Source organism: Remersonia thermophila, chromosome 3 (assembly GCF_042764415.1).
Source record: "Remersonia thermophila strain ATCC 22073 chromosome 3, whole genome shotgun sequence".
Classification (NCBI taxonomy): Eukaryota; Fungi; Ascomycota; class Sordariomycetes; order Sordariales; family Chaetomiaceae; genus Remersonia; species Remersonia thermophila.
In genome coordinates, this window is record NC_092219.1 from 3,251,616 (window position 1) to 3,271,007 (window position 19,392).

Genomic DNA, 19,392 nt, shown 5'->3' on the forward strand with positions numbered 1-19,392 from the left:
TTGCAAACCACCTACCTGAGGCACCTATGGAGGATGCAGAAGGAAGGAAAAACAAAAAGAAATTCTGGCGCTGGAACCACAAGCACAGGGAACCAGTCCAATGGACATTCCGGACCATGCATGACGGGACTGTATTATTGTATGTGCAAAGGGGGGACCTGAAGCAGAGGGGAGCACCTGATGGGAGAGGGGAGGATGGAGGCCGGTTCAGGGGAACCTGGAAATGCCCGGCGGAGAGGTCCAGGTGCCTAGGTACCTGAGGTTGCCCGGTGGTTTGTTGGCCGTCATGCCTGGTGGAGCATCGAAAGCGATGCATACATAAGGTATGCAGCAGGTCGGGTGGTTTGACCAACCGAATCCATGAAAAGTGGAGGAGGAACAGAAGAAGGACCTGGACTGACCTGCTACTGTACTGAGTACTGCGTAGTAACCTAACTGCTGCGTGCTCCGTGCTGCGTGCACAGTACCGCACAGTAGGTGGGTACAAGTCCGGTAACGCTACGAGACTGGGAGCAAGGCTGACGCCCGCTGCTGGGGGGGGGGGGGGGGGTTTGAGGGTTGAGGAAGCTCTTTCTGCCCCTGTCACGTGATCCATCCCTCCTCGTCGCCTCGTCTCGTCTTGGCGCCGGGGGCTGCTTTCCGGGTTGGGTTGGAGCGAGTTCGGTTGGAGCGAGTTCGTGAACTCCTTGTATGTACAAGTGACTCGGTGCTCCGAGCTCCGTACAGCATTTGCATTGTGGCAAGCCACAGCCTCGTCTTTGCCTCGTTCCCTCCGCATCGTCGTTTAGGAGGTGTACTATACACCGTAACGACAATACAAAGTCCCGAGGTGCAGCTCCCGTCACAAAGCGGACAGGCCAAGAGGTCCGCTCTTGTGTTGGGGATGTGCTGGTGCTCTGCATGATCGGCATCCAGGTGGACAGCCAGTGTCTCGGAAGCTTGCTGTCTCTCTCTCTCTCTCTCTCTCTCTCTCTCTCTCTCTCTCTCTCCGTGTGCTGCCCCTCGCCGCAGGGTTCAGGTTCCTGGGATGCTTTCAGCCACGACGTTGACGCCTTTCTGGGAGGAGGTACGGAGCACTCCGGGTTAGTATTGACTCTGGCCGATCGACTGCCGGCAGCAAGCGTCGTAGCCGGCCGCCACCAGTTGGTTTCCAGAGATGTGTATAGTACCAAGCGCTGCACGCTTCCATCGCTGCAGGCCGCTCCGTCGGTACCGGGCACCCAGCCCAGAACGGCATCCAACAGTCATTTATCCTTACAATGGGCCTCCTCGGCAATACTCCCGACTTGGCCCGGCGTGTGATATAGCCGTCAGCATGCGAACCCGCCGGCAGGCCCAAAGAAACGCTCGCCATGGGCGTGCAGCCGGACGGACAGGCATGCCGGTGGGTGCATGCGGGTGCAGCCAAAAGTTGCAGCACGACCGTTGACATCCACCCTTTCGGGCATGCCGGCACGGCCGCAGCACGACTTCCCCGGAATCTCGTCGATAAGAGAGAGACGCCCGGCGCGTGCCATGCTGCGCTGCAGAAAATGCCACGGCGCCGGCATGGATATCCCTCCACGGACATCCGTATGTAGCATGTGCAGAGCCCGCCAAACACCAATGACAGCGCTGGACGCCTCCTCAACGGCATCTTCTCCCAGGCCGGGGGACCAGCGCCGAGCCAGGGGATGGGGACCTGGCCAGAAGAGCGAAGCTGTTCCTGGGGAGACAACCAATCCGAGAGGCACGAGCGGTGCGGGGAAGCTCCAAACAGCGCTCCCTCAGCGCCGACGTCCCCACACGACTTGGACCACCAGCAGAAACCAGGCGAAGCTTGCGGCCGGTCGGGGGGAAGGGGGGGGGGGGGTTCCGGTTCGGTGCGAGGCTAGAGGACATCATGCCCTATCGAGCAGCATGCCGTCGCATGGCAAGGAACAGGACACATGGAATCGCCATGTGCTATGTAACCGGACAAGACGCCTCCCACAGAAAAAGTCCCCTCCCCCTGGAGCCCGGCGTCCGTGGGTTGTCCGTCGTTGGGTTCTTAAGCTCTTAAGCCTCCGATGCCTGTCTCATGGGCGCGCCGTGAGATCTTGCATTCGCTCTCAACAACAATTCGGAGCTCCCCCCCCCCCCCCCCCCCGGAGCCAAACCTCCCCGACGTGCAGCCCTCCCTCATCGCACGCCCTGTTGTTCCCCTCTCCGCCTTGCCGGCTCGCTTGAGATTGAATTCCCGTCCATAAATAACACGGCAAGCAGCCCTCGCAGCCAACAGCGGCGCGGGACATCACAACGTTTGTGGGTGCTTCGGGCCGTGGCGACCGTACCGCGAGCCCCACCAGACAGGACGGTTGTTGGAAAAAAGGGTTCATCGCCCAGGTGGAATCCCCTCCGTCTCGCCTGCGCCCAAGGGCTCGGAACCAGGCTGCCGGCACCACTGCGAGATTTTGGTCGGGCGACGCTCACTAGCTCGACGGCCGGCGAGAAATAAATCCTGGGCCCCGGACCACGCGCTTCTCCCTCTTGGGGCTTCTCCAGCGCCGTCATGTGGTGACCGACACCAGACACCTCGACAGCACAACGTCCAAGACGGTCATCCGCATCCGAAACAGCGACGCACTTGGACCCCAGAGCTGCCGGGTTCCAAGAGCCAACCTTGCGCGGGCGTCTTGTCCACCAAGGACATCTCCCAGAGGTCGGTGCGGCATTGGGTGCGCCCTGCCGGAGACGTATTGCTTTTTTCTTTTTTTTTTTTTTTTCTTGACGAACCAGGCGACTTGACCTTGACCTGCCCGCCTCTCTCGGCAGCGTCGGGCGGCCGGATTCCAAGACCCTCAACAGGGGCCCGGCGCCAGCGCCAGCGCAGCCATCATTGCCGACACGCTGCGGGTCTGACGACGGGAACCAGAGCCGCCGCTCACCGGTCGCAAGAGAAACAGCCGGTGGGGACAGGGTCGCGAAACAACGGGCAAAACAAACAGCGAGAGGAGCGAGAGGCGGCAACGAGTCCAGAGTCGGCATCACCGAGGCAAACGGGCGGGCGGCCACTCCCGTGCCATCGCTTGAACCGGGTTCAGGGCCTTGTTCAAGCATCGGCGCAAGGGTTTCTCTCCAACGTCTGAAAAAAAAAAAAAAAAACGACAGCTGTCGATTTGGGAAGGTCTGGGATTATTCAACGGCGTTTTTTTTTTATGTTTTGCCGGGAGGAGGGTTGACGAAGGACGAAAAAAAAAAAGGGGCCTGGAACAGCTCTTAGAGAGAGAGAGAGAGGGAGGGAGAGGAGAGAGACACCGATGGTACACGGTGATACACGGTGATACATACGTACGCAGTACAGGTTGAACGGTCGGTTTGAGCGGCTGGATCCTGCTGGATCCCACTAAATCCCACCTGGAGCTGCAGCACGCACCCAACGCACCGGAACACGCGCCGCGGACAGCCCCCCCGGCGGGGCGTTTTGGCGAGCCCCCGGCCCCCGGCCCAGCGTTCTCGCCCCCCCTTTTCCCGGGCCCCTCCCCGCCCCTGTGCTGGGGGACCGACATTGAAAGGCAAGCGACGCGGGAAATAGCTCGCTTGGGTGGTCCAGGATGGAGTTTCTCACGGGCTACGCCGCGGCCAAGGCCCCGTACCTCACTTATCAGGTCGAGGATTCTCCGCAATCGCGCTCCAAGCCCACCCGTTCCAATTCGACCTCAGGGGCCGGACGAAAGAAGCGATCGAGATTTCACGGCCACACCCGGACCAACAGCGCGAGCACCACCAGCAGCGGAGGGCGCCCCGAGCCGCACCCGCACGACCAGGCCCCCACCGGCTGGTTGCAGCAGACCCCCCGACCGGCGCCGGTGCCGACCTCGACGCCAGCGGGCCCGGCGACGACACGACGCTGGCGTCCGCCGCCCCGGCAGCAGCAGCTGGACCCGGCGGCGAAGCGACGTCGAGCTCCCGGGACAAGAAGCACAGCACCCTCGGCCGGCGCCGCAACTCGTTCAAGGATCGCGACCGAATCATGCCTTCGGGGCTCAAGTACTTCCACGACAAGCAGCTGCCCGCCACCCCTCGGCTCAACACCCAGGACGCCGGCGCAGGCAAGCCCCTCGGCGGCCCCGGCACCGCCTCGGAGCCCCCTCCGCCCGAACGCCCCGCCTCGGCCACCGCGACGATCCCGAGCGCCTTCGGAAGCCCGGCCGTGCCCCCTCTCCCTCCGACCGCCGCCTCCTCCACACCACCCCCGCCATGGCCCCTACGCCGCCGCCGCCGTCGACGCCGGCGCCGGCGTCCGCGCCGACAGCGTGTCGAGCATCTCGGGCGAGCTGACGACTACGATGACGGCGGCGACGACGACCGCGACGACGACCACGACGACTACGACGACGACGACGCACGAGTCCATCTACCACCAGCGGCCGTTCGTCGTCCGCAACGGGCGCACCTACCTCGCCGACCCCACGCTCCCCTACCCGCTGCCCGTCGACCTCGAGGAGCTGCACCGGCAGTCCCTCAAAACCCTGCTGCTGATGCAGCTGTACGGGCGGCCCATCTGCGCTCCCGCCTTCAAGGACAAGCCGCCGTCCCGCATCCTCGATGTCGGCTGCGGCTCGGGCTTCTGGAGCATGATGTGCTACAAGCACTACGAGGCGCGCGGCCAGCACCACGACATGCACTTCACGGGGCTCGACATCGTGCCGCTGCCGCCCCACGCCGGCCGCGGCGGCGCCGTCGCCGCGCTGGACCAGGACATGCGCTGGACCTTTGTGCAGCACGACCTGCGCCGCCTGCCGCTGCCCTTCCCCGACGCCAGCTTCGATTTCGTCATGGTCAAGGACATGTCCCTGGCCACGCCGTCGACCCACCACCAGCTCCTCATCGAGGAGTACATCCGCATCCTCACCCCGGGGGGCACCATCGAGATCTGGGAGACGGACCAGCTCGTGCGCATGCTGCGCCCCCACGTGCCCGACCTCCCGCCGACCTCGGGCCCCATCGAGGACGAGCCGACCCCCGCGGCCTCGGCCTCGGCCAGCATCATCAGCCACGACGACGACGACAACGACGACGGCGGCGGCGCTTCCTCCCCGCAGCAGCCGCCGCACAACATCAACAACAACAACAACATCAACGCCATCGGCGGCGCCTACATCCTCACCCCGCACACCCCGCTCAGCACGCCCATCAACAACTTCCTGTCCGAGTACAACGCCTGGGCCCAGCGCGCCCTCGACGCCCGCGCCCTCTCGCCCATGCCATGCACCACCATCGGCCCGCTGCTCGTGCAGGAGGCCGACGCCCTGGCGGGCTCGGTCGGCAGCCGCCGCCTGGCGGTGCCGCTGTCGGACGTGCGGTGGGAGAAGGAAGGCGTCGGCGGCGTGCTGACCAAGGACGGGAAGAAAGCGACGGTTTCTGCCGCTGCTGGCGGCGGCGGCGGCGGCGGCGGCGGCGGCGGTGGCGGTGGCGTTGGCAGCGCGGCGGGGGCCGGGGCGGACGCGGCAGGGTTGGGAGCGGCCGGGTCGGCAGGGAAAGGGGAAGGCAGGGTCCTGGACCCGGCGGGCGCGGCGCTGCGGCGGACGGCGTTGATGATCCTGGTGCAGAGGATCATGGGGCTCGAGCCCATGCTGAGGGAAGCGAGCGGGAAGAGCCAGGACGAGTGGGATACGTGGATGGGCAAGATGATGAACAACCTGGTCAGGGACCACGGGACCAGCTTGGGGGAGTGCTTGGAGGTGGGAGCTTGGTGGGCAAAGAAGAGGTGATGAGATTTTTTTTTTTCTTTCCTTTTCTTTTTTCTTTTCCTTTCCCCTTGTTGCATTCTCGTTTTCATGGCTTCCTAGGTTGCCCAAGGTAGTACCTAGGTACCTACCTACCTAGGTATGTGCCATGTCATGTGTGTATGGATCTGGGGAATCCGGTGGGACGACACGGCGGGCGTAGGCATCGGCATCTGGGAAGACTCAACTGGGCAGAAAGAAAGGGCGGCTGACAACGGCGCGGTGGCTGGTTCATCTCGCCTCGAGCAGGCGGGTGAACGGCCAGGTCGGGCATGCACGAAGGGACGACGGAGACTTTTGGATTCGTAACGACGGGCTCCATGGGACGAGAGCCATCATGAGCTAAGCATTCAAAGAAAAGAAAGCCATCTTCTGAACTTGACGCTCCGAACCCCGACCGTGACGATCTCACGTGCGTTATACCGAAAGGATGCCGGCTACCTAACCTGGGCTTACGCCCCGTCGTACCGCTGCCGCAGTGTCCGGTATCGTTTGAGGTAGTAGCTTGGGTGTTTTGGCGCATGGCCGTTAGCTGAGCGTCACCCAAATCCCAACCCAGCCAGCTCCCGAAACAAAATAAAATAATAATAATAATAATAATAAAAGGGCCTTGATTTCAGCGACGCGACTTACAGCGCTTCGATCTCTGCTCCGCATGGCGCCGTTCATCATCCACCACCACCACCACCGCCGGGTCAGCAACAACACATGCACACAGAGAGACAAGGATACGCTGGGACCGGGCTCGCGGCGCGGCACCCACCTTTTCTTACAAAGTCGGCGTGGGCGAGCGCCTTGCGGATCTCGGCCTCGTCGGTGAGGTGCGCTTTGGCGGCGAAGGCGCGGTGCAATCGCTCCCGGAACCATGCGTAGCCCTGGGGATAGTCGCGGCCTAGGAACAAGAGTTCTTTTTGAGGGGAGGGGGGGGAAGAGTTAAAGTGTCAGTGTAAGTGCAGGAGGTCTCTTGAGAATAAGGTAGGTGGGGCAGGTAACTAGGTAGAGACAAGGCCATATACCTGGGTATAGGCGTAGGCTTAGGGACCTAGGTAGGTAGGTAGGTAGGCGAAAGGACAGAGGTGAGAGAGACAACGTACGCTTGTAAATGGCAATGACCTGCCTCCGCAGCTCGGGGTTTGGGGCCGGGCTCATGGTGTTTTTTAATGGAAAAAGGCAACTTTGTGTGTGTGTGTGTGTGTGTGTGTGTGTGTATGCTGCTACGGTCCCATCATGGTGCGTGATGGTTACTTGCTTAGAGAGGTTTGCCACCACGCTGCTATGCCCTCTGTCGGATGCCCTCTGTCGGCCGGCGTGGTTGTCGTTTGTGGAGAGTTATGCTCTTCCCGTCCTTGGGTAGGTCCTCAGCACCAAAGGGCCCGTAAGTTACGGGTCTTGGCCGGTTAGGCCAGAGAGGCAATCTTATCTTATCGACCTCGGCCCAAACCCGGGACGTACCACATGGCGACAGGGGGGGGGGGGGGGGGGAGGGGGGAGGGGGACGAGAGGTTGACTCTCTCTCTGTCTCTTTCTGTCTTTCTGCTGTTACACTGGAACGAAAGGTATGGAACTGTCCTGGAGGTATATGACGAGGTTTCTTCTCTAGACCAGACATAGGCTCCCATTTCCTCGGTTTCTTCGTGGTCAAGAGGCATCACTACTTGTACATACGCCGACTATACTGCGTATAGTAGATGTGACTTTGACAACGGCGGGCTCGCTTCGGCGTCCCGCTCGCTCCCCGCCGTGCCGAAAGAGACCGAGCCGATTGCGACAGCGCCAAGGATGGAGCCCAGGAGACTTCAACCCACATCAACAATAGGGTAACCTGGAATCTACCATGAGCTGCCGTGTAAACGGAATCCGTAGCCTTTCTTACCTCCGTTCAAGAACCGAGCTTTGTTGAGTTTCATTCGAGCCCTCTTTGAGCCAGTCGACCGATTCAGGCCGCATCCCCCCCCCCCCCCCCCCCTTCTCCCCCTCGCATAGACTTCCTATTCGCCAGCCATGTCATCAACAACATTCTTCTCTCCCGGACCAGCCCGCAGATGGCTCGTCTCGGCCCGTCCTCTCACTCAACGACGACCTTTCTTGGCCGTCGGCAGCCCGCGGCTCTTTTCATCTCAACATAGCCCGGAGCCCAGCTCAAGCGCCTCGGATGCGTCCTCTTCTCTGCCACCCCCACCGCCGCCGCAACGATGGATCTCGGACCTGCGCGCCCGCGTCGGCAAGTGCATCATCTTTGGCTGCAACGAGGCCCAGATCGCCCGTGCCGCCGCCGTCATGCGCGCCCTGGCCACCGAGTGGCGTGTGCTGCTCGCCGGGTCCGAGGGCTATCTGACGGGCGGCCGGGCCGGGCTGGACGGGCGCGATATCGCCTGGGGAGAGCAGGATCCTTTTGTAAGTCGAGCCGTGCCGCGTGCTGTGAATCTGTGTGTGTGTCCCGTGCGTATGCAGGGTCGGCGCCGGGGGTGGGGATGGGAAGGGGAGCGGAACAACGACAAAACAAGGAGAGCGGCGACGAGAGAGCCGCCAGGCAGGGCGGCTTTTGTCTGTCAGGGGAGGCCAAGTCCTGCAGACGCACCTTTGGCGTGACAGCACCTGGACGGCTACTTTCGCCTTCACCTGCTAGGTTGACTAGCACGTCCCCAGACCAGGGAAATTCCCATCCCGTTCATTGGCTTGACCTGTCGGCCACGGGTCATGTAGATCAAGCACATCTACTGTTGACCAATGTTCCCCCCACCCACGGCCAGCCGATGGCTCGGACAGCTCTCGCCTCCACCAGCACCGTGCCCTCGGGTCGTGGAAGCAGCCTGTTCCTTGGCTATCAAGCTGACACCGGGTCGGTTCTCGCGACGCAGGGCCACATCAACAATACCAACTACTTCCGCTACGCCGAGGCGGGCCGCTTCTGCTGGATCACCAACCTTGCCGTCCACGTTGACCCGGAGAACCGCGAGCGGTGGCTCGAGCTGATGACGCCCCGATCGACCGGCTTGATCTTGCGCAGCATCAAGGCCGACTTCAAATTCGTAAGACCCGCCGCCCTCCGCCCTCCGTTCTGCCCGAGAGGCGCCCGCCTCGGACGTCTCGTTTCCCTTTTCCTCCCCGCGGAGCGCTAACCAGCGCCGCTGCTTTTCTTTCCCGCTCTGCAGCCGCTCGTCTACCCCGACAAGATCTCCGTCTACCACCGACTCTCGGCGCCCCCGCTCCCCGAAGCCGCCGGGCCCCACCAGGCCGCGCCCCAGCCCCCGAGCTCCTTCACCCTCACCTCCCTCATCCTCTCGCACAACCACCGCCGCGTCGCCTGCCGCCTCGACGAGGACATTGTGGTGTACGACTACCGGCGCGGCGCCAAGACGGCCCTGCCGGAGTTCATGGCGCGCGTGCTGCAGGGCGTGTGGGCGGACCAGGAGCGGGAGACGCGGCGCGCGAGGGAGCGCGTCTGGGAGCTCGTGGCCGCGGTGGAGGCGCTCGAGAGGGACACGTGGAACCGGGAGGGGGCGGTGGAGGACCTGGGGTCGGCGAAAAGGGCTTGATCGTTGGCTCTTCTTTTCTTTTCTTTTTTTTTTTTTTTTTTGGCTGCAGGTCAAGCAGGGTAGCAAGGGGAACCAGGCGAAGTGGGAACGTTGGGGTGAGATTTGGTGAGATGGAGGTGAGGGATGAGGGATGAGAGATGGTGGGGAGAATGGGCATGGCGTATGCTGCCCAGGCAATGCTTTGCCGTTGGAGGATGAGGAGAAGGGATTGGGAATTTTCGTCCAGATGAAAGCACCTCAAGGCCAGGTGCTTCTACAGAGTAGAGAGGGTGAGATACGGTATCTCGCGAGCCGGGACAGGGCAGGCATGGCCACATGGAGCCGAACGCCGACTTGTTTCGATGCCAACAGCAGGATCCCGCTGTCGTTGGGTGATCAACCTCTGCTCTTGTTGTGGAGAACGATCACGTTCGATTGGGCTTGCGGGCTGGGCCGTCTGATGTTTCCTCCAAGAGCTTCTTGGCAGCCAGGGGAGCGTGTCTCCGTTACGGACTCGGGGCCGATGTGGCACGTATCGGTGTATAGTAGCAGGTGATCATTCTCTTTTTCCTCTGACCACCGGACGTGCATGGAAGCGCATCCTCTGCTCAGGTGCACAAAGGCCGTGCTACGCGACGCTTGGTGAGGCAAACGCACGCCGCAGTAGCTCCCGGGGGCAGTGAGCGTTGCGCAGCTCCCCAAACAGGGAGCCCGCCGAGGCCAAGGCTCCGGGCGAGCATGAAGTGGCGACGGCCAGCATCAAATGCATGTGTCGAGACATAACGCTCGCCAAGTACGTAGGTATGTATTATGTACCCAACCCGCTCCCCCCCGCCGCCCTTTCACCCGGCGCCCGTCTCTCAAACGGCGTTATTTCCTTGGGGGGGTAAGCCAACAACTTTTTCGCAAAGGGCAAGCGGGCGAATGGCAGTTCGGAGAGTAACGTCAAGCTTTTCGTCTTGCAGCCTGCGGTGCGACCTTTAAGAAGGAAAATGGAATGGGGATAGTACGAGGTCGAGGGACCTAGAGCCCCGGGAGAGCCAAGAGATGATCGCCAAGCTTTCTTCCCCCCCCCCCTCGTCGCCCGAAAACGCTGCGGGTCTCGTCTTGTCGTTGCTTGTTTTCACTTCAGTTCGTGCGCGGGGGGGTTGTGAGGGGTGAGGGGGAAAGCTTCCGGAGCATGTACTATACTACGCAGTATAGCTACGCACCGTACTTACTTCCCGCCTGTGGCTGTATCACGGGATGCTCAGAGCTGGGTCTGGTCAGAGGGATGGCGACGGGCACCGTCGACCGTCGACCTGTGCGTGACTTGGGTTGTCGGGTGCATTGCATTGTGTTTACGTGGGCTTGCATGAACGGATGACGTCCCCATCTCCCCCTCTCGACAGCCATGTCCTCTCTGAACGAAAGCCTACCTTACCCACGCATGGGTTTTACCCGTGGCACTTGGTTCGGGAGGGGAAGGTGTCTTGACATGATTGCCGGATCCTAAATCTTTGAGGCGGGGGGGAGGGAACGGAGGGTTGGTTGGCCTGGCCAATGTGTGCGAACGGATATTGGCACCAAATGCCGAGCGAGCGAACGAAACGATGTCGCCGTAACGGTCAACTGCCGGGGGTGAAACCTTTTTTTTCCTACTTTTGTCTTTGAAAGCGACCCTCACCGTTGAGAGTGGGTGCACCGCTTTCTGTCTGGGATCACGCGCGGTTCGTGGACACCTACAACCTGGTGATTCCTGTTGTGTCCGCCAATTTCCCCCATAACCTCCTTGATGCGGATTCAGAAGCGAAAACCAGACTGAATACGATCCAGGTAGGTAAGGGAGAGGAGGGAGGGGGGATACCCAGCCTCAGGCTCACGGACTCCATCCTCCCCGGCCTGGCGCGCCAACGTGGTGCTTGAGCCAGGGATCCAAGGAGAGATCAACAACGATGGTGTAGGGGTGTCGGAAAATGGGACTACACTACTAGCCGCAGCCTCGGCATGGTGCTACTGAACTCCATTTGCTGTGCGGCATGGAGGGTTTCGGTCTTTGCCGGGAGTTGGGATTCCTCTATTCCCTGCCCGTCGCCTACAGCACCTCACTGAGAGTAGGTAGGTCATGTGTAAGTAGCGTACAGATGAGTTACATGGAATGAAAGAAAAGACTCGGCAGCAAAGTGGCGTATGCGTAGGTAGCCGGGGCGATTTCGAGCTTCCAGGTTCGGTGAACGGGTGTTCTCGACACGGAAAGTCTTCAGCTCCACGAGGCCTGGTTCACGCAGGTTCCATGCTTCCATGATCCACCCAAGGACGTTGTGATGGTGGACCCCGTTTCGACACCCGAAGAGGCCGGCGGTCGTGCAGTGGAGGTTGAGGGATGGATGTATGTGGGCCAAACCCTGGGCTGGGACATGAGACTCGACTCGTCGAAAGGCAAAGAAGCCGAACCGGTTGCACCGGAAGAGGAGCAGGTACGTATGTACACTCCTTGGTTGTTCTGTTATGGATAGACGGGATGGATGGAGGGTGACAGCGGAGGAGGCTTCGGTTGTCGTTCGTTTCCCGTGGGCTTCTTCAAGTCTTGGGGGTTCCAGCCATGGACGGTCAAAATTCTCGTAAACCCTGAGTCATAGCGCCGCTGCTTTTCTTCCAAGAGTTCGCTGGCCCGACCGGGCCATCTGAAGCACAGGACTTGGATGCATCGACCGCACTCCGTATGCTTGTACTGTGTAGACCTAGCACCCGACCTGCAGCAAGGTACCCAAGGATTCTGCCATCATAGCAGAACAGGAAGAATGTTTCCAGGGTTTCCCTCTTTTCTTCTCCTTCTTTTTCTTTTTTGAGAAAGAATCTATTTATTTTCTTTTGTTGTTTTACCGTCCGGTTTTTTTTTTTTTTTCCTTTCTTCTCTTTTTTTTTTTTTTTTGGCCCTGGACGCCGCCGTGGAATCATCCCGCGCTTCCAGGTTCCATGCTTTGCAATGCGACCCTTGTACGGAGGTACCCCGAGGTACAAGTACCTTGCGTCCAGCGGAGCGGAGCCCCTTGTCACAAGCGACCGACAGGCGTAGCCGCAGTGGACCCACGACGGAAAAAGACCTGAAGGTACGGAGCATTCATTTCCCTGCGCACTTCCGGCCCGACGATGCTGTAACTGAGGCTCCACCAAGCACAGTGCCAACTAGTAATGCCCGGTGGCTTCAACGCCGCTTCTCTGCCCCCCCCCCCCCCCCCAAATTCGTTGGCTGCCGTTTCTTCCATCCTATCCTTTCAAACCACCCACCACAACCCCAACCCCATCGCCAGCCTTCAGACCCCATCTCCTCCGCCCGGAAGTGCGACGACGACAGTGGCGAGCTCCGTCCCTCTGTCACTCCGAGACCCGTTCCGGGCGAAATTTGGGCCCGTCGACCCCGAGCAATTCCCGCCGACAAGCCGAGCATCACCACCGGTCCTCCCGTCTCCCGCCGACTCGACAGACGACACCCTCTCCTGCTCGCCTCGATCGTTCGGATAGCTGGCCCAGCGCCATTCTGGGTCGGCTGATGCGTATGCCTCGCGCGTCCAACGCAGGAAAGCGACAGCACGGATCCAGCAACCACCGCGACACCCGCCATGAGAATGGCCTCGTAGGCCCCGGCAAGCGCGTCGTCAAGCGAAAAAGTCAGGCCCAGCTTGACGACGGCGCCCGCGCCCGCGCCCCCGCCGACAGCGCCTCCGTCCCGCCCCTCCCTCCGCTGCCCGTCGCCGCGGCGAATGGTTCACCCATCCACCCCGACGACATGGCGCCCGAGCACAGGGCCACCGAGCTGCTGCGCCGGGGGTCGCTGGGCACCTTTTCCGAGTCTTCGTCCGCCGCCGACTCGCTGCCTGCCTCGTCCGGCCATGCCGCCGCCGCCACCACCACCACCACCGCCGCCGCCGCCTCCGAGGAGACCACGCACCGCCGCATCGACGTCAACGACGCCAAAAACACCAACGTCCACCGCGACCCCGGCCCCCTGGACCTCGCCATCACCGTGTTGCGCTCCTGCCCCCTCGCCGACACCATCGCCATCCTCATCATCCTGCTGCAGGCCTCGCCCGCCGTCCTCGCCGTCATCTACATGCTCTTCACCGTCTTGACCTTCGTGCCCCCCGTCACCACGAGCTCCGGCCTGAGCGTCACCGAAATCTTTGACGGCAGCCATGCGACCCCGTCCCTGTGGACCCTCATCTGGATGGACGGCATCATGCTGCTCATCTGGCTGTTCCTCTGGGCTCCGATGCAGCAGTTCATCCTGGACCTGGCCCACGTCGTCATCTCGTACACCCTGGGGGGCGGCAGCACCTCGGGAAACGGCACCACCTCCAACATCCTCCTCTGCGTGAGCATCGTCGGCGCGTCGCACTGGATCCAGCGCTGGAACGGCCTGGCGAGCCTGTCCACCCTGATCGGCCCGAACCGCTTCTTCTCTGCGGACCCCGGACCGCCCGACGTGCGCATGCTCGACAAGAAGGGCGCGTACAGCTGGGTGCGCAGCGTGCTGGCCATTCACATCCTGACCCAGGGGCTCGTCCGTTACATCCGCGAGTGGTACCTGCGGAGGGAGCGGCGGGATCAGCAGTCGCAGGGCTTGGCGGATCCCGAGTCGGGCAAGTCCGTCTCGTTCCCAGCCGATGGCTGCTCCGACGTCGCCATGCTGGCGGCCGACGGCGACGCCCACCTGCAAACGAGCGCGTGCCACCTTCCGAGCAAGAAGCGCCGCAAGCAGAGCGCCCAGGTCCGCATCAAGCAGCCGCTGTGGGCCGCGCTGGCCAGCACCAAGATCGTCATGGTCAAGGAGTACGAGCTGTCGCACGCCGCCAGCGAGTCGGCCGGCGCCAACGCCACCGACATCCACAACCTGGGCAACGCCCCGTTCAACACGCAGCCCGAGCAGATCTGGATCTGCTACGTGGGTTGCGACGAGGTGTGCTTCAACACGAGCCACTTCCCCGACGCGGCGGGCGAGAGCCCCGCTCCTCTCGAAGACAGCAGGCCCGGCGTCGACCTTTCCAAGCCCTTCTACGTCCGGGTCAACAACGCCGTCTGGCAGCCCACGCGCATCACCCCCATGGAGAACCCTGAGGAGGAGAGCTGCCAGGGCACGCGCTGGACGGGCGACATCTACGGGCTCACGCCGCTCTCCAGCTACGAGTGCGAGTTTGTGAGCACGCGGACCGGCGAGGTCATCTACTCGACGAGTGTTAGGACCGTTCCCGCGAGGAGCAAGGACCCCGAGGCCGCCCCGAAGGCCGCCGGCAACGTCCGGGCCCACGCCCGGCACGACTCCCCGGCGACCACGCTGCGGGCGTCCATCGCCGCCGCCGAGCTGAAGCTGGCCGACGAGAAGGCCAGGCTCAAGGCCGTCCGCAAGGACAACAACCGGCGGCTGAACGCCATGCGCAAGGAGATCGAGAAGCTCACGTCGGCCGTCCAGTCGGCCGGCGGCGACGACGAGAAGCTGCGCCAAAAGATCGCCCAGAACCGCATCCAGGAGAGGCGCGCCGAGGAGTCCACCAGCGAGCTCGAGGCCCAGCTCAAGGAGCTCGAGACGGTGCCCGAAGAGCTTCTCAAGCGCCACCGCGACAAGCAGAGCGAGTGGACGTCGGAGAAGGCGAGGTTCGACCAGGCCCGCGCCGCCTTCAAGACGTTCAAGGCCTCCATCGACAAGGAGATCAAGGCCCTCGAGGAGGAAAAGGTCAGCCTGCAGGCCAAGCGGAACAAGATTGCCGCCCGCATCGCCAAGGTGGACGACGAGCACGCCCGCATCACGGACGCCAACGTGCGCGGCCTGAACGAGGCCGAGCGCCGCCGCCAGGAGCGCGCCAACCTCCTCGCCGACCTCGCCCGCGCCGAGCAAAACCTCCGGGACAGGATCCAGAACCTGCGCGCCGCCAACGCCACCAAGCAGGCCCAGATCCAAGCCATGGCCAACAGCCTGCAGGAGTACCTGGCCACGTTCCACCATGAGGATCCGGCGGCGGCCTACGATATGGGCCTGCAGCCGCCGCCGCCGCCGCCGCCGTCGTCGTCGTCGCAGCAGCAGCAGCAGCAGCACAGCACCCACTTCGCCGCCGCGACGAGCCCGTGGGGCGTGCCGACGTCGGCTCCGGCCCAGTACGCCGCCGCCCCCGCGCAGCCAGCCTGGCCTCCCGTGTCGATGCCGGCCGCTTCCATGCCGCTGTCCGCCCAGGCCACCCCGCTGATGGCGCCCATGCAGCTCTCGGCCTTTTCGACCCCCATCCACGTGAGCACGCCGCCCCAGCCGACCCACCGCACCCGCGGCCGCTCCTCGTCCATGCTGAGCGACGTCTCGGGCTTCACCCACCTGACCGACGAGGAGGATGCCGTCCCCCATCACCACCTTCACCATTATCACCACCACCACCACCACCACCACCAGCAGATCCATTCCAACCCCCACGCGAGCGCCCCCGCCGTCGGTGCGATCGGCCCTCCCGTGAGCCTTTACCGGAGCGGCCCTCTCCCCGGCAGCGGAAACGGCACGCCCGCCGGCACGGCCACCCTCCGCGGCCCGGCTCCCGGGCTTCACCTCAAGGCCGGCTCGGGATCCGGGTCGGGCTCGTTTGGCACCATCGGCTCCGGCTTTGGGTCGGGCTCCGGGTCGGGCTCGGGCTCGGGATCGGGTTCGGAACGCAGCAGCGTGCGCTCGGGCAGCGGCAGCGGGGCCAGCCTCGGTGAGGCTGCCGCGGCTGCCGCGGCGGTGGCTGCCGCCACAACTGCGTGACGGAGAGCGAGCGTTTTTTTTTTTTTTCTTTTCTTTTCTGCCTCCTGAGCTCTGTGTGGGTGGGGTGTGGGGTGTGCAGGGAGGTGGTCGTGATGAGGCTGGCGTCTACGTGGCTTGTATCATGATGCCTTTGGCCATGGCAGCGGTTGAGCCTTGCAGCAGCGGCGACGGCGACGGCGACGACGACGATGACGACGGTAACATTGTGTTCTTGTCTCTTGTCTGTCTGTCTGGGTTGCTGTCTGGTCTGGTCTGGTCTGGTCCGTGCGATCTGTCCATTGTCCATAGAGATGCTGTTGGATGTAAAAAGCGCTTGCGTTGGTCCACGCGAAAAAAATAAAAATGTTTGTTGTTCCCCTGGCTTGGCTTGGCTTGGCTTGCCGTTTCATCATGTATGAGGCCTGTATGCTGCTGCTGTATATGAATCCGTCCAGTGTGTGTGTGTGTGTGTGTGTGTGTGTGTGTGTGTTTGCGTATGCGGCTTGATACCTTTGCCCAAGCTTGCATTGTCCAGCGAAAGCATCGTGCCATGCGGCATGGTTTCCTCGTCGTTGGACCCTCACCTACCAAGGCCTCTCCAGATCGTTGGGGGTCTCCATGCCTGCGTGGCCGGAATGAACGGTCCTTGGCCTGAAAAAGAGATTCGCGTCTCAGAGACAAACCATCCATACGCACCACCTCCCGAGGACCCGAGGAACCTCTACAGGCGGGCAGCTATCAGGCCGTCATTGCAACGAAGCGGGACCGGACTGCCTTCTGCCTTTCCTCAACACGGCATTTCTCCTGGAATCCACGTCCGAGTTGTAGACATGAGATGCGTTTTTTGTCTTTTTGTAGCGGGGTATCATTCCTCCCAATGTCGACCAACAACACACTATCAGATGCCATGATCTATCCATGCCATGTTCCGCCTCCTTGTAGATTCCTTCCGCCCGTCCGAGATCCGAGATATCCATCCCCATGCAAGCACATACATACACGACAAGCCAACAAAAAAAGGCTCTCTCAATGCTCCTCCCCGGACTCTCCAAAAGGATAATTAAACTTGAGCAGGCCATTCAGCCCGCCGACCCAAGAATCGTCGTCCTCGGACACGCCGTTCCCGTTCGCCGTCCCCGACGACGCGCGGATGACGCAGGGGACGCCGCCGCGCCAGCCGTCGGGGCCCTTTTCGAGCCGCTCGCCCTCGACGCGCACCTCCATGCCGACGCCGACGGCGACGCGGCGCTTGCCGTCGATGCTCACGGGCAGGTCGCGGCCGCGGTTGCGGCGGCTCAGCTTGAGCACGACCTTGGTGTGCAGGGGCAGGACGAGGGGGCGGAAGCTGAGGCTGCGCGGGCTGATCGGGGTGATGAGCAGCGACTTGACGAGCGGGTGGACGATGGACCCGCCGGCGCTGAGCGAGTAGGCGGTGGAGCCCGTCGGGGTGCTGATGAGGATGCCGTCGGCCACGGCCTCGGTCAGGAAGTGGCCGTTGACGTAGATGTCGATGATGGCGAGGTGCGGATGGGAGCCGCGGTCGATGGAGACCTCGTTGATGGCGTGGAGATAGGGCGGTGGCTGAGATGATGAGGAGGAGGAGAAGCATCCGTTGTCGACGGCTGCCATGGGCGGGCCGAGGTCGGGCTCGGCGGTCGAGGTGGGGAGCAAGTGCTCGTTGATGCAGCGGCCACGGCTGTCGTAAATGCCGACGCGGAGGCGGTTGCGGAGCAGGATCTTGGAGGTGCGGTTCGGCCCCATGCACTGGCCGTTGCCGCGGACGGCATCCCAGGCCGGCTGGGGGACGAAGTCGACGGGGACGGGGTCGGACGCGGACGCGGACGCAGCAGTAGCAGCCGTAGCAGCAGCCGCAGCCGTGCGGGTGTGCGGGTGCGCGAGATGCTCGACGGGGACGGAGCAGCCGCTCATGTAGCACTCTCGCCAGGCGCGCTTGTATTCGTCAAACTTCCACTCGCCGAGGAAGCCGAGGGTGCCCATGCTGAAGGCCAGGATCGGGGGGACGCTGTTGTGCATGGAGAAGAGGCTGGCGGCGCGCAGGATGGTGCCGTCGCCGCCCATGGTAGTCACAAGATCGATCTTGTTGGCGAACAGGGCGGGTGCGTTGTGGGGCTCGGTCGTGTAGATGGGGAAGGGCAGGGTCTCGTGGATGTCACGGGCGACGTGGCTCTCGAAGACGAGGTTCATGCCCGGGTAGTTGTTGTGGACGTGCTTGGCGAACTCGACGGCCTTGAGGGTGACGCGGGGCGCGTGCAGCTTGGGCATGAGCAGGACGTTGCGGGGAGGCCGGGGCCAGTACAGCGAGAGCAGCGATGACGTCTTGGTCTGTTGGTAATGGGGGACGATGCGGTCTTCCAGGGTGGCGGCGTCGAGGATCTGCTGGCGGACGGCCGAGGCGGAAAAGGGTCGTGCCCTGGGGGGGTGGTGGTGGTGGTGGTGGTGGTGGTGGTGGTGGTGAGGGTTCCGCCGGAGGGCCGTCCATGCGGGGAGTCGGCCCCCGGGGCGGCGCGGCGGCATCGTCACGGCGGCTGCCGAGCTCACGGCGGAGGGAGGGCAATGGCGGGTTCGAGCCAGGACGAGGAACGGCCTCGACATGGCGACATGGCGGTGATGCAGCCTGCCTGGTAGGTACCTTGGATTACCACCTATGCAGCAGGACGAAACGGGACGTGGTTGGGAGTAGACGGCTTGGCGAATTGGTTTGTGTAGGTAGGAAGGCTAGGAGCTATCCAACGCTCCCGCACAAAGAATCCATGACCCCAGGTTCCAGGTTGCAAGTTGGAGTTGGGAAGTTTTGGAGTTTCCAGGATTTCCTCCAAGCACGTCTTTGTGAGTGGAGTCGAGGTCTTTCCATTGTCATCATCATGATGCTTGTGACAGCGGGGGGACGAGCCTGCAGCCAACGGGAGCCAATGGGAACCCATGGAAGCTAGGGAAGCCAAGGTGTAGGGCGTTCGGCCGGCGTTCGGCTGTTGGGGGGGCGGGGCGGGGCAGAGTGCGGGGCAGCTTTGGGGGGCCTTACTGCCCATGTGTTAGTTCCAGTTGGAGCCTGAGGTGGCATGCTGGAAATGTCGGAGATACGGAGGGAATGCAAGGCCGATGGAGAGGCTGCATGGCAGGCGGGCTGGCCGGGCTGGACAGGACAGCAGGCTTGACAGTGCCAAGGCCCGCCAAAGGCTGCAGGCGGATGATGCAAATGGCGGGGCACTGGAAGGGAGCTGAGGTGGTGCTACCGTAGTTACCCGCTCGCTCTCTTCTTCGTCGCGTGCCTGTTCATGTGTCCACCAGTCCATGTCAAAACCGTCCCCGTCATCCCCCCCCCGGAACCGGGGCTAGGTCGCTCGCCAGGGACAAACCGCCAAAACGGTAGAAGGGC

The 19,392-nt window shown here is 62.7% G+C and overlaps 5 protein-coding genes across 5 annotated transcripts; 3 read left to right on the plus strand and 2 right to left on the minus strand.

Annotated features, from left to right (window-relative positions):
* Positions 1-3,572: 3,572 nt before the first annotated feature.
* Positions 3,573-5,732, plus strand: VTJ83DRAFT_3741 (uncharacterized protein; the record flags this gene model as incomplete). Its single annotated transcript, XM_071010153.1, has 1 exon — positions 3,573-5,732. The coding sequence occupies one exon, from the start codon at positions 3,573-3,575 to the stop codon at positions 5,730-5,732; it is 2,160 nt and encodes a 719-aa protein (XP_070867619.1).
* Positions 5,733-6,199: 467 nt separating this feature from the next.
* Positions 6,200-6,896, minus strand: VTJ83DRAFT_3742 (uncharacterized protein; the record flags this gene model as incomplete). The annotated part of the gene is made up of 4 exons (XM_071010154.1): positions 6,200-6,251; positions 6,381-6,393; positions 6,511-6,654; positions 6,842-6,896. The coding sequence occupies 4 exons, from the start codon at positions 6,894-6,896 to the stop codon at positions 6,200-6,202; spliced, it is 264 nt and encodes an 87-aa protein (XP_070867620.1).
* Positions 6,897-7,748: 852 nt separating this feature from the next.
* On the plus strand, positions 7,749-9,283 carry VTJ83DRAFT_3743 (uncharacterized protein; the record flags this gene model as incomplete). Its single annotated transcript, XM_071010155.1, has 3 exons — positions 7,749-8,141; positions 8,606-8,776; positions 8,900-9,283. 3 exons carry the CDS (start codon positions 7,749-7,751, stop codon positions 9,281-9,283), a joined length of 948 nt encoding a protein of 315 aa, XP_070867621.1.
* A 3,508-nt stretch (positions 9,284-12,791) lies between these two features.
* VTJ83DRAFT_3744 (uncharacterized protein) lies at positions 12,792-16,019 on the plus strand (the record flags this gene model as incomplete). The annotated part of the gene is made up of 1 exon (XM_071010156.1): positions 12,792-16,019. The coding sequence occupies one exon, from the start codon at positions 12,792-12,794 to the stop codon at positions 16,017-16,019; it is 3,228 nt and encodes a 1,075-aa protein (XP_070867622.1).
* Positions 16,020-17,024: 1,005 nt separating this feature from the next.
* Positions 17,025-18,611, minus strand: VTJ83DRAFT_3745 (uncharacterized protein; the record flags this gene model as incomplete). Its single annotated transcript, XM_071010157.1, has 1 exon — positions 17,025-18,611. The coding sequence occupies one exon, from the start codon at positions 18,609-18,611 to the stop codon at positions 17,025-17,027; it is 1,587 nt and encodes a 528-aa protein (XP_070867623.1).
* Between the last annotated feature and the right edge of the window lie 781 nt (positions 18,612-19,392).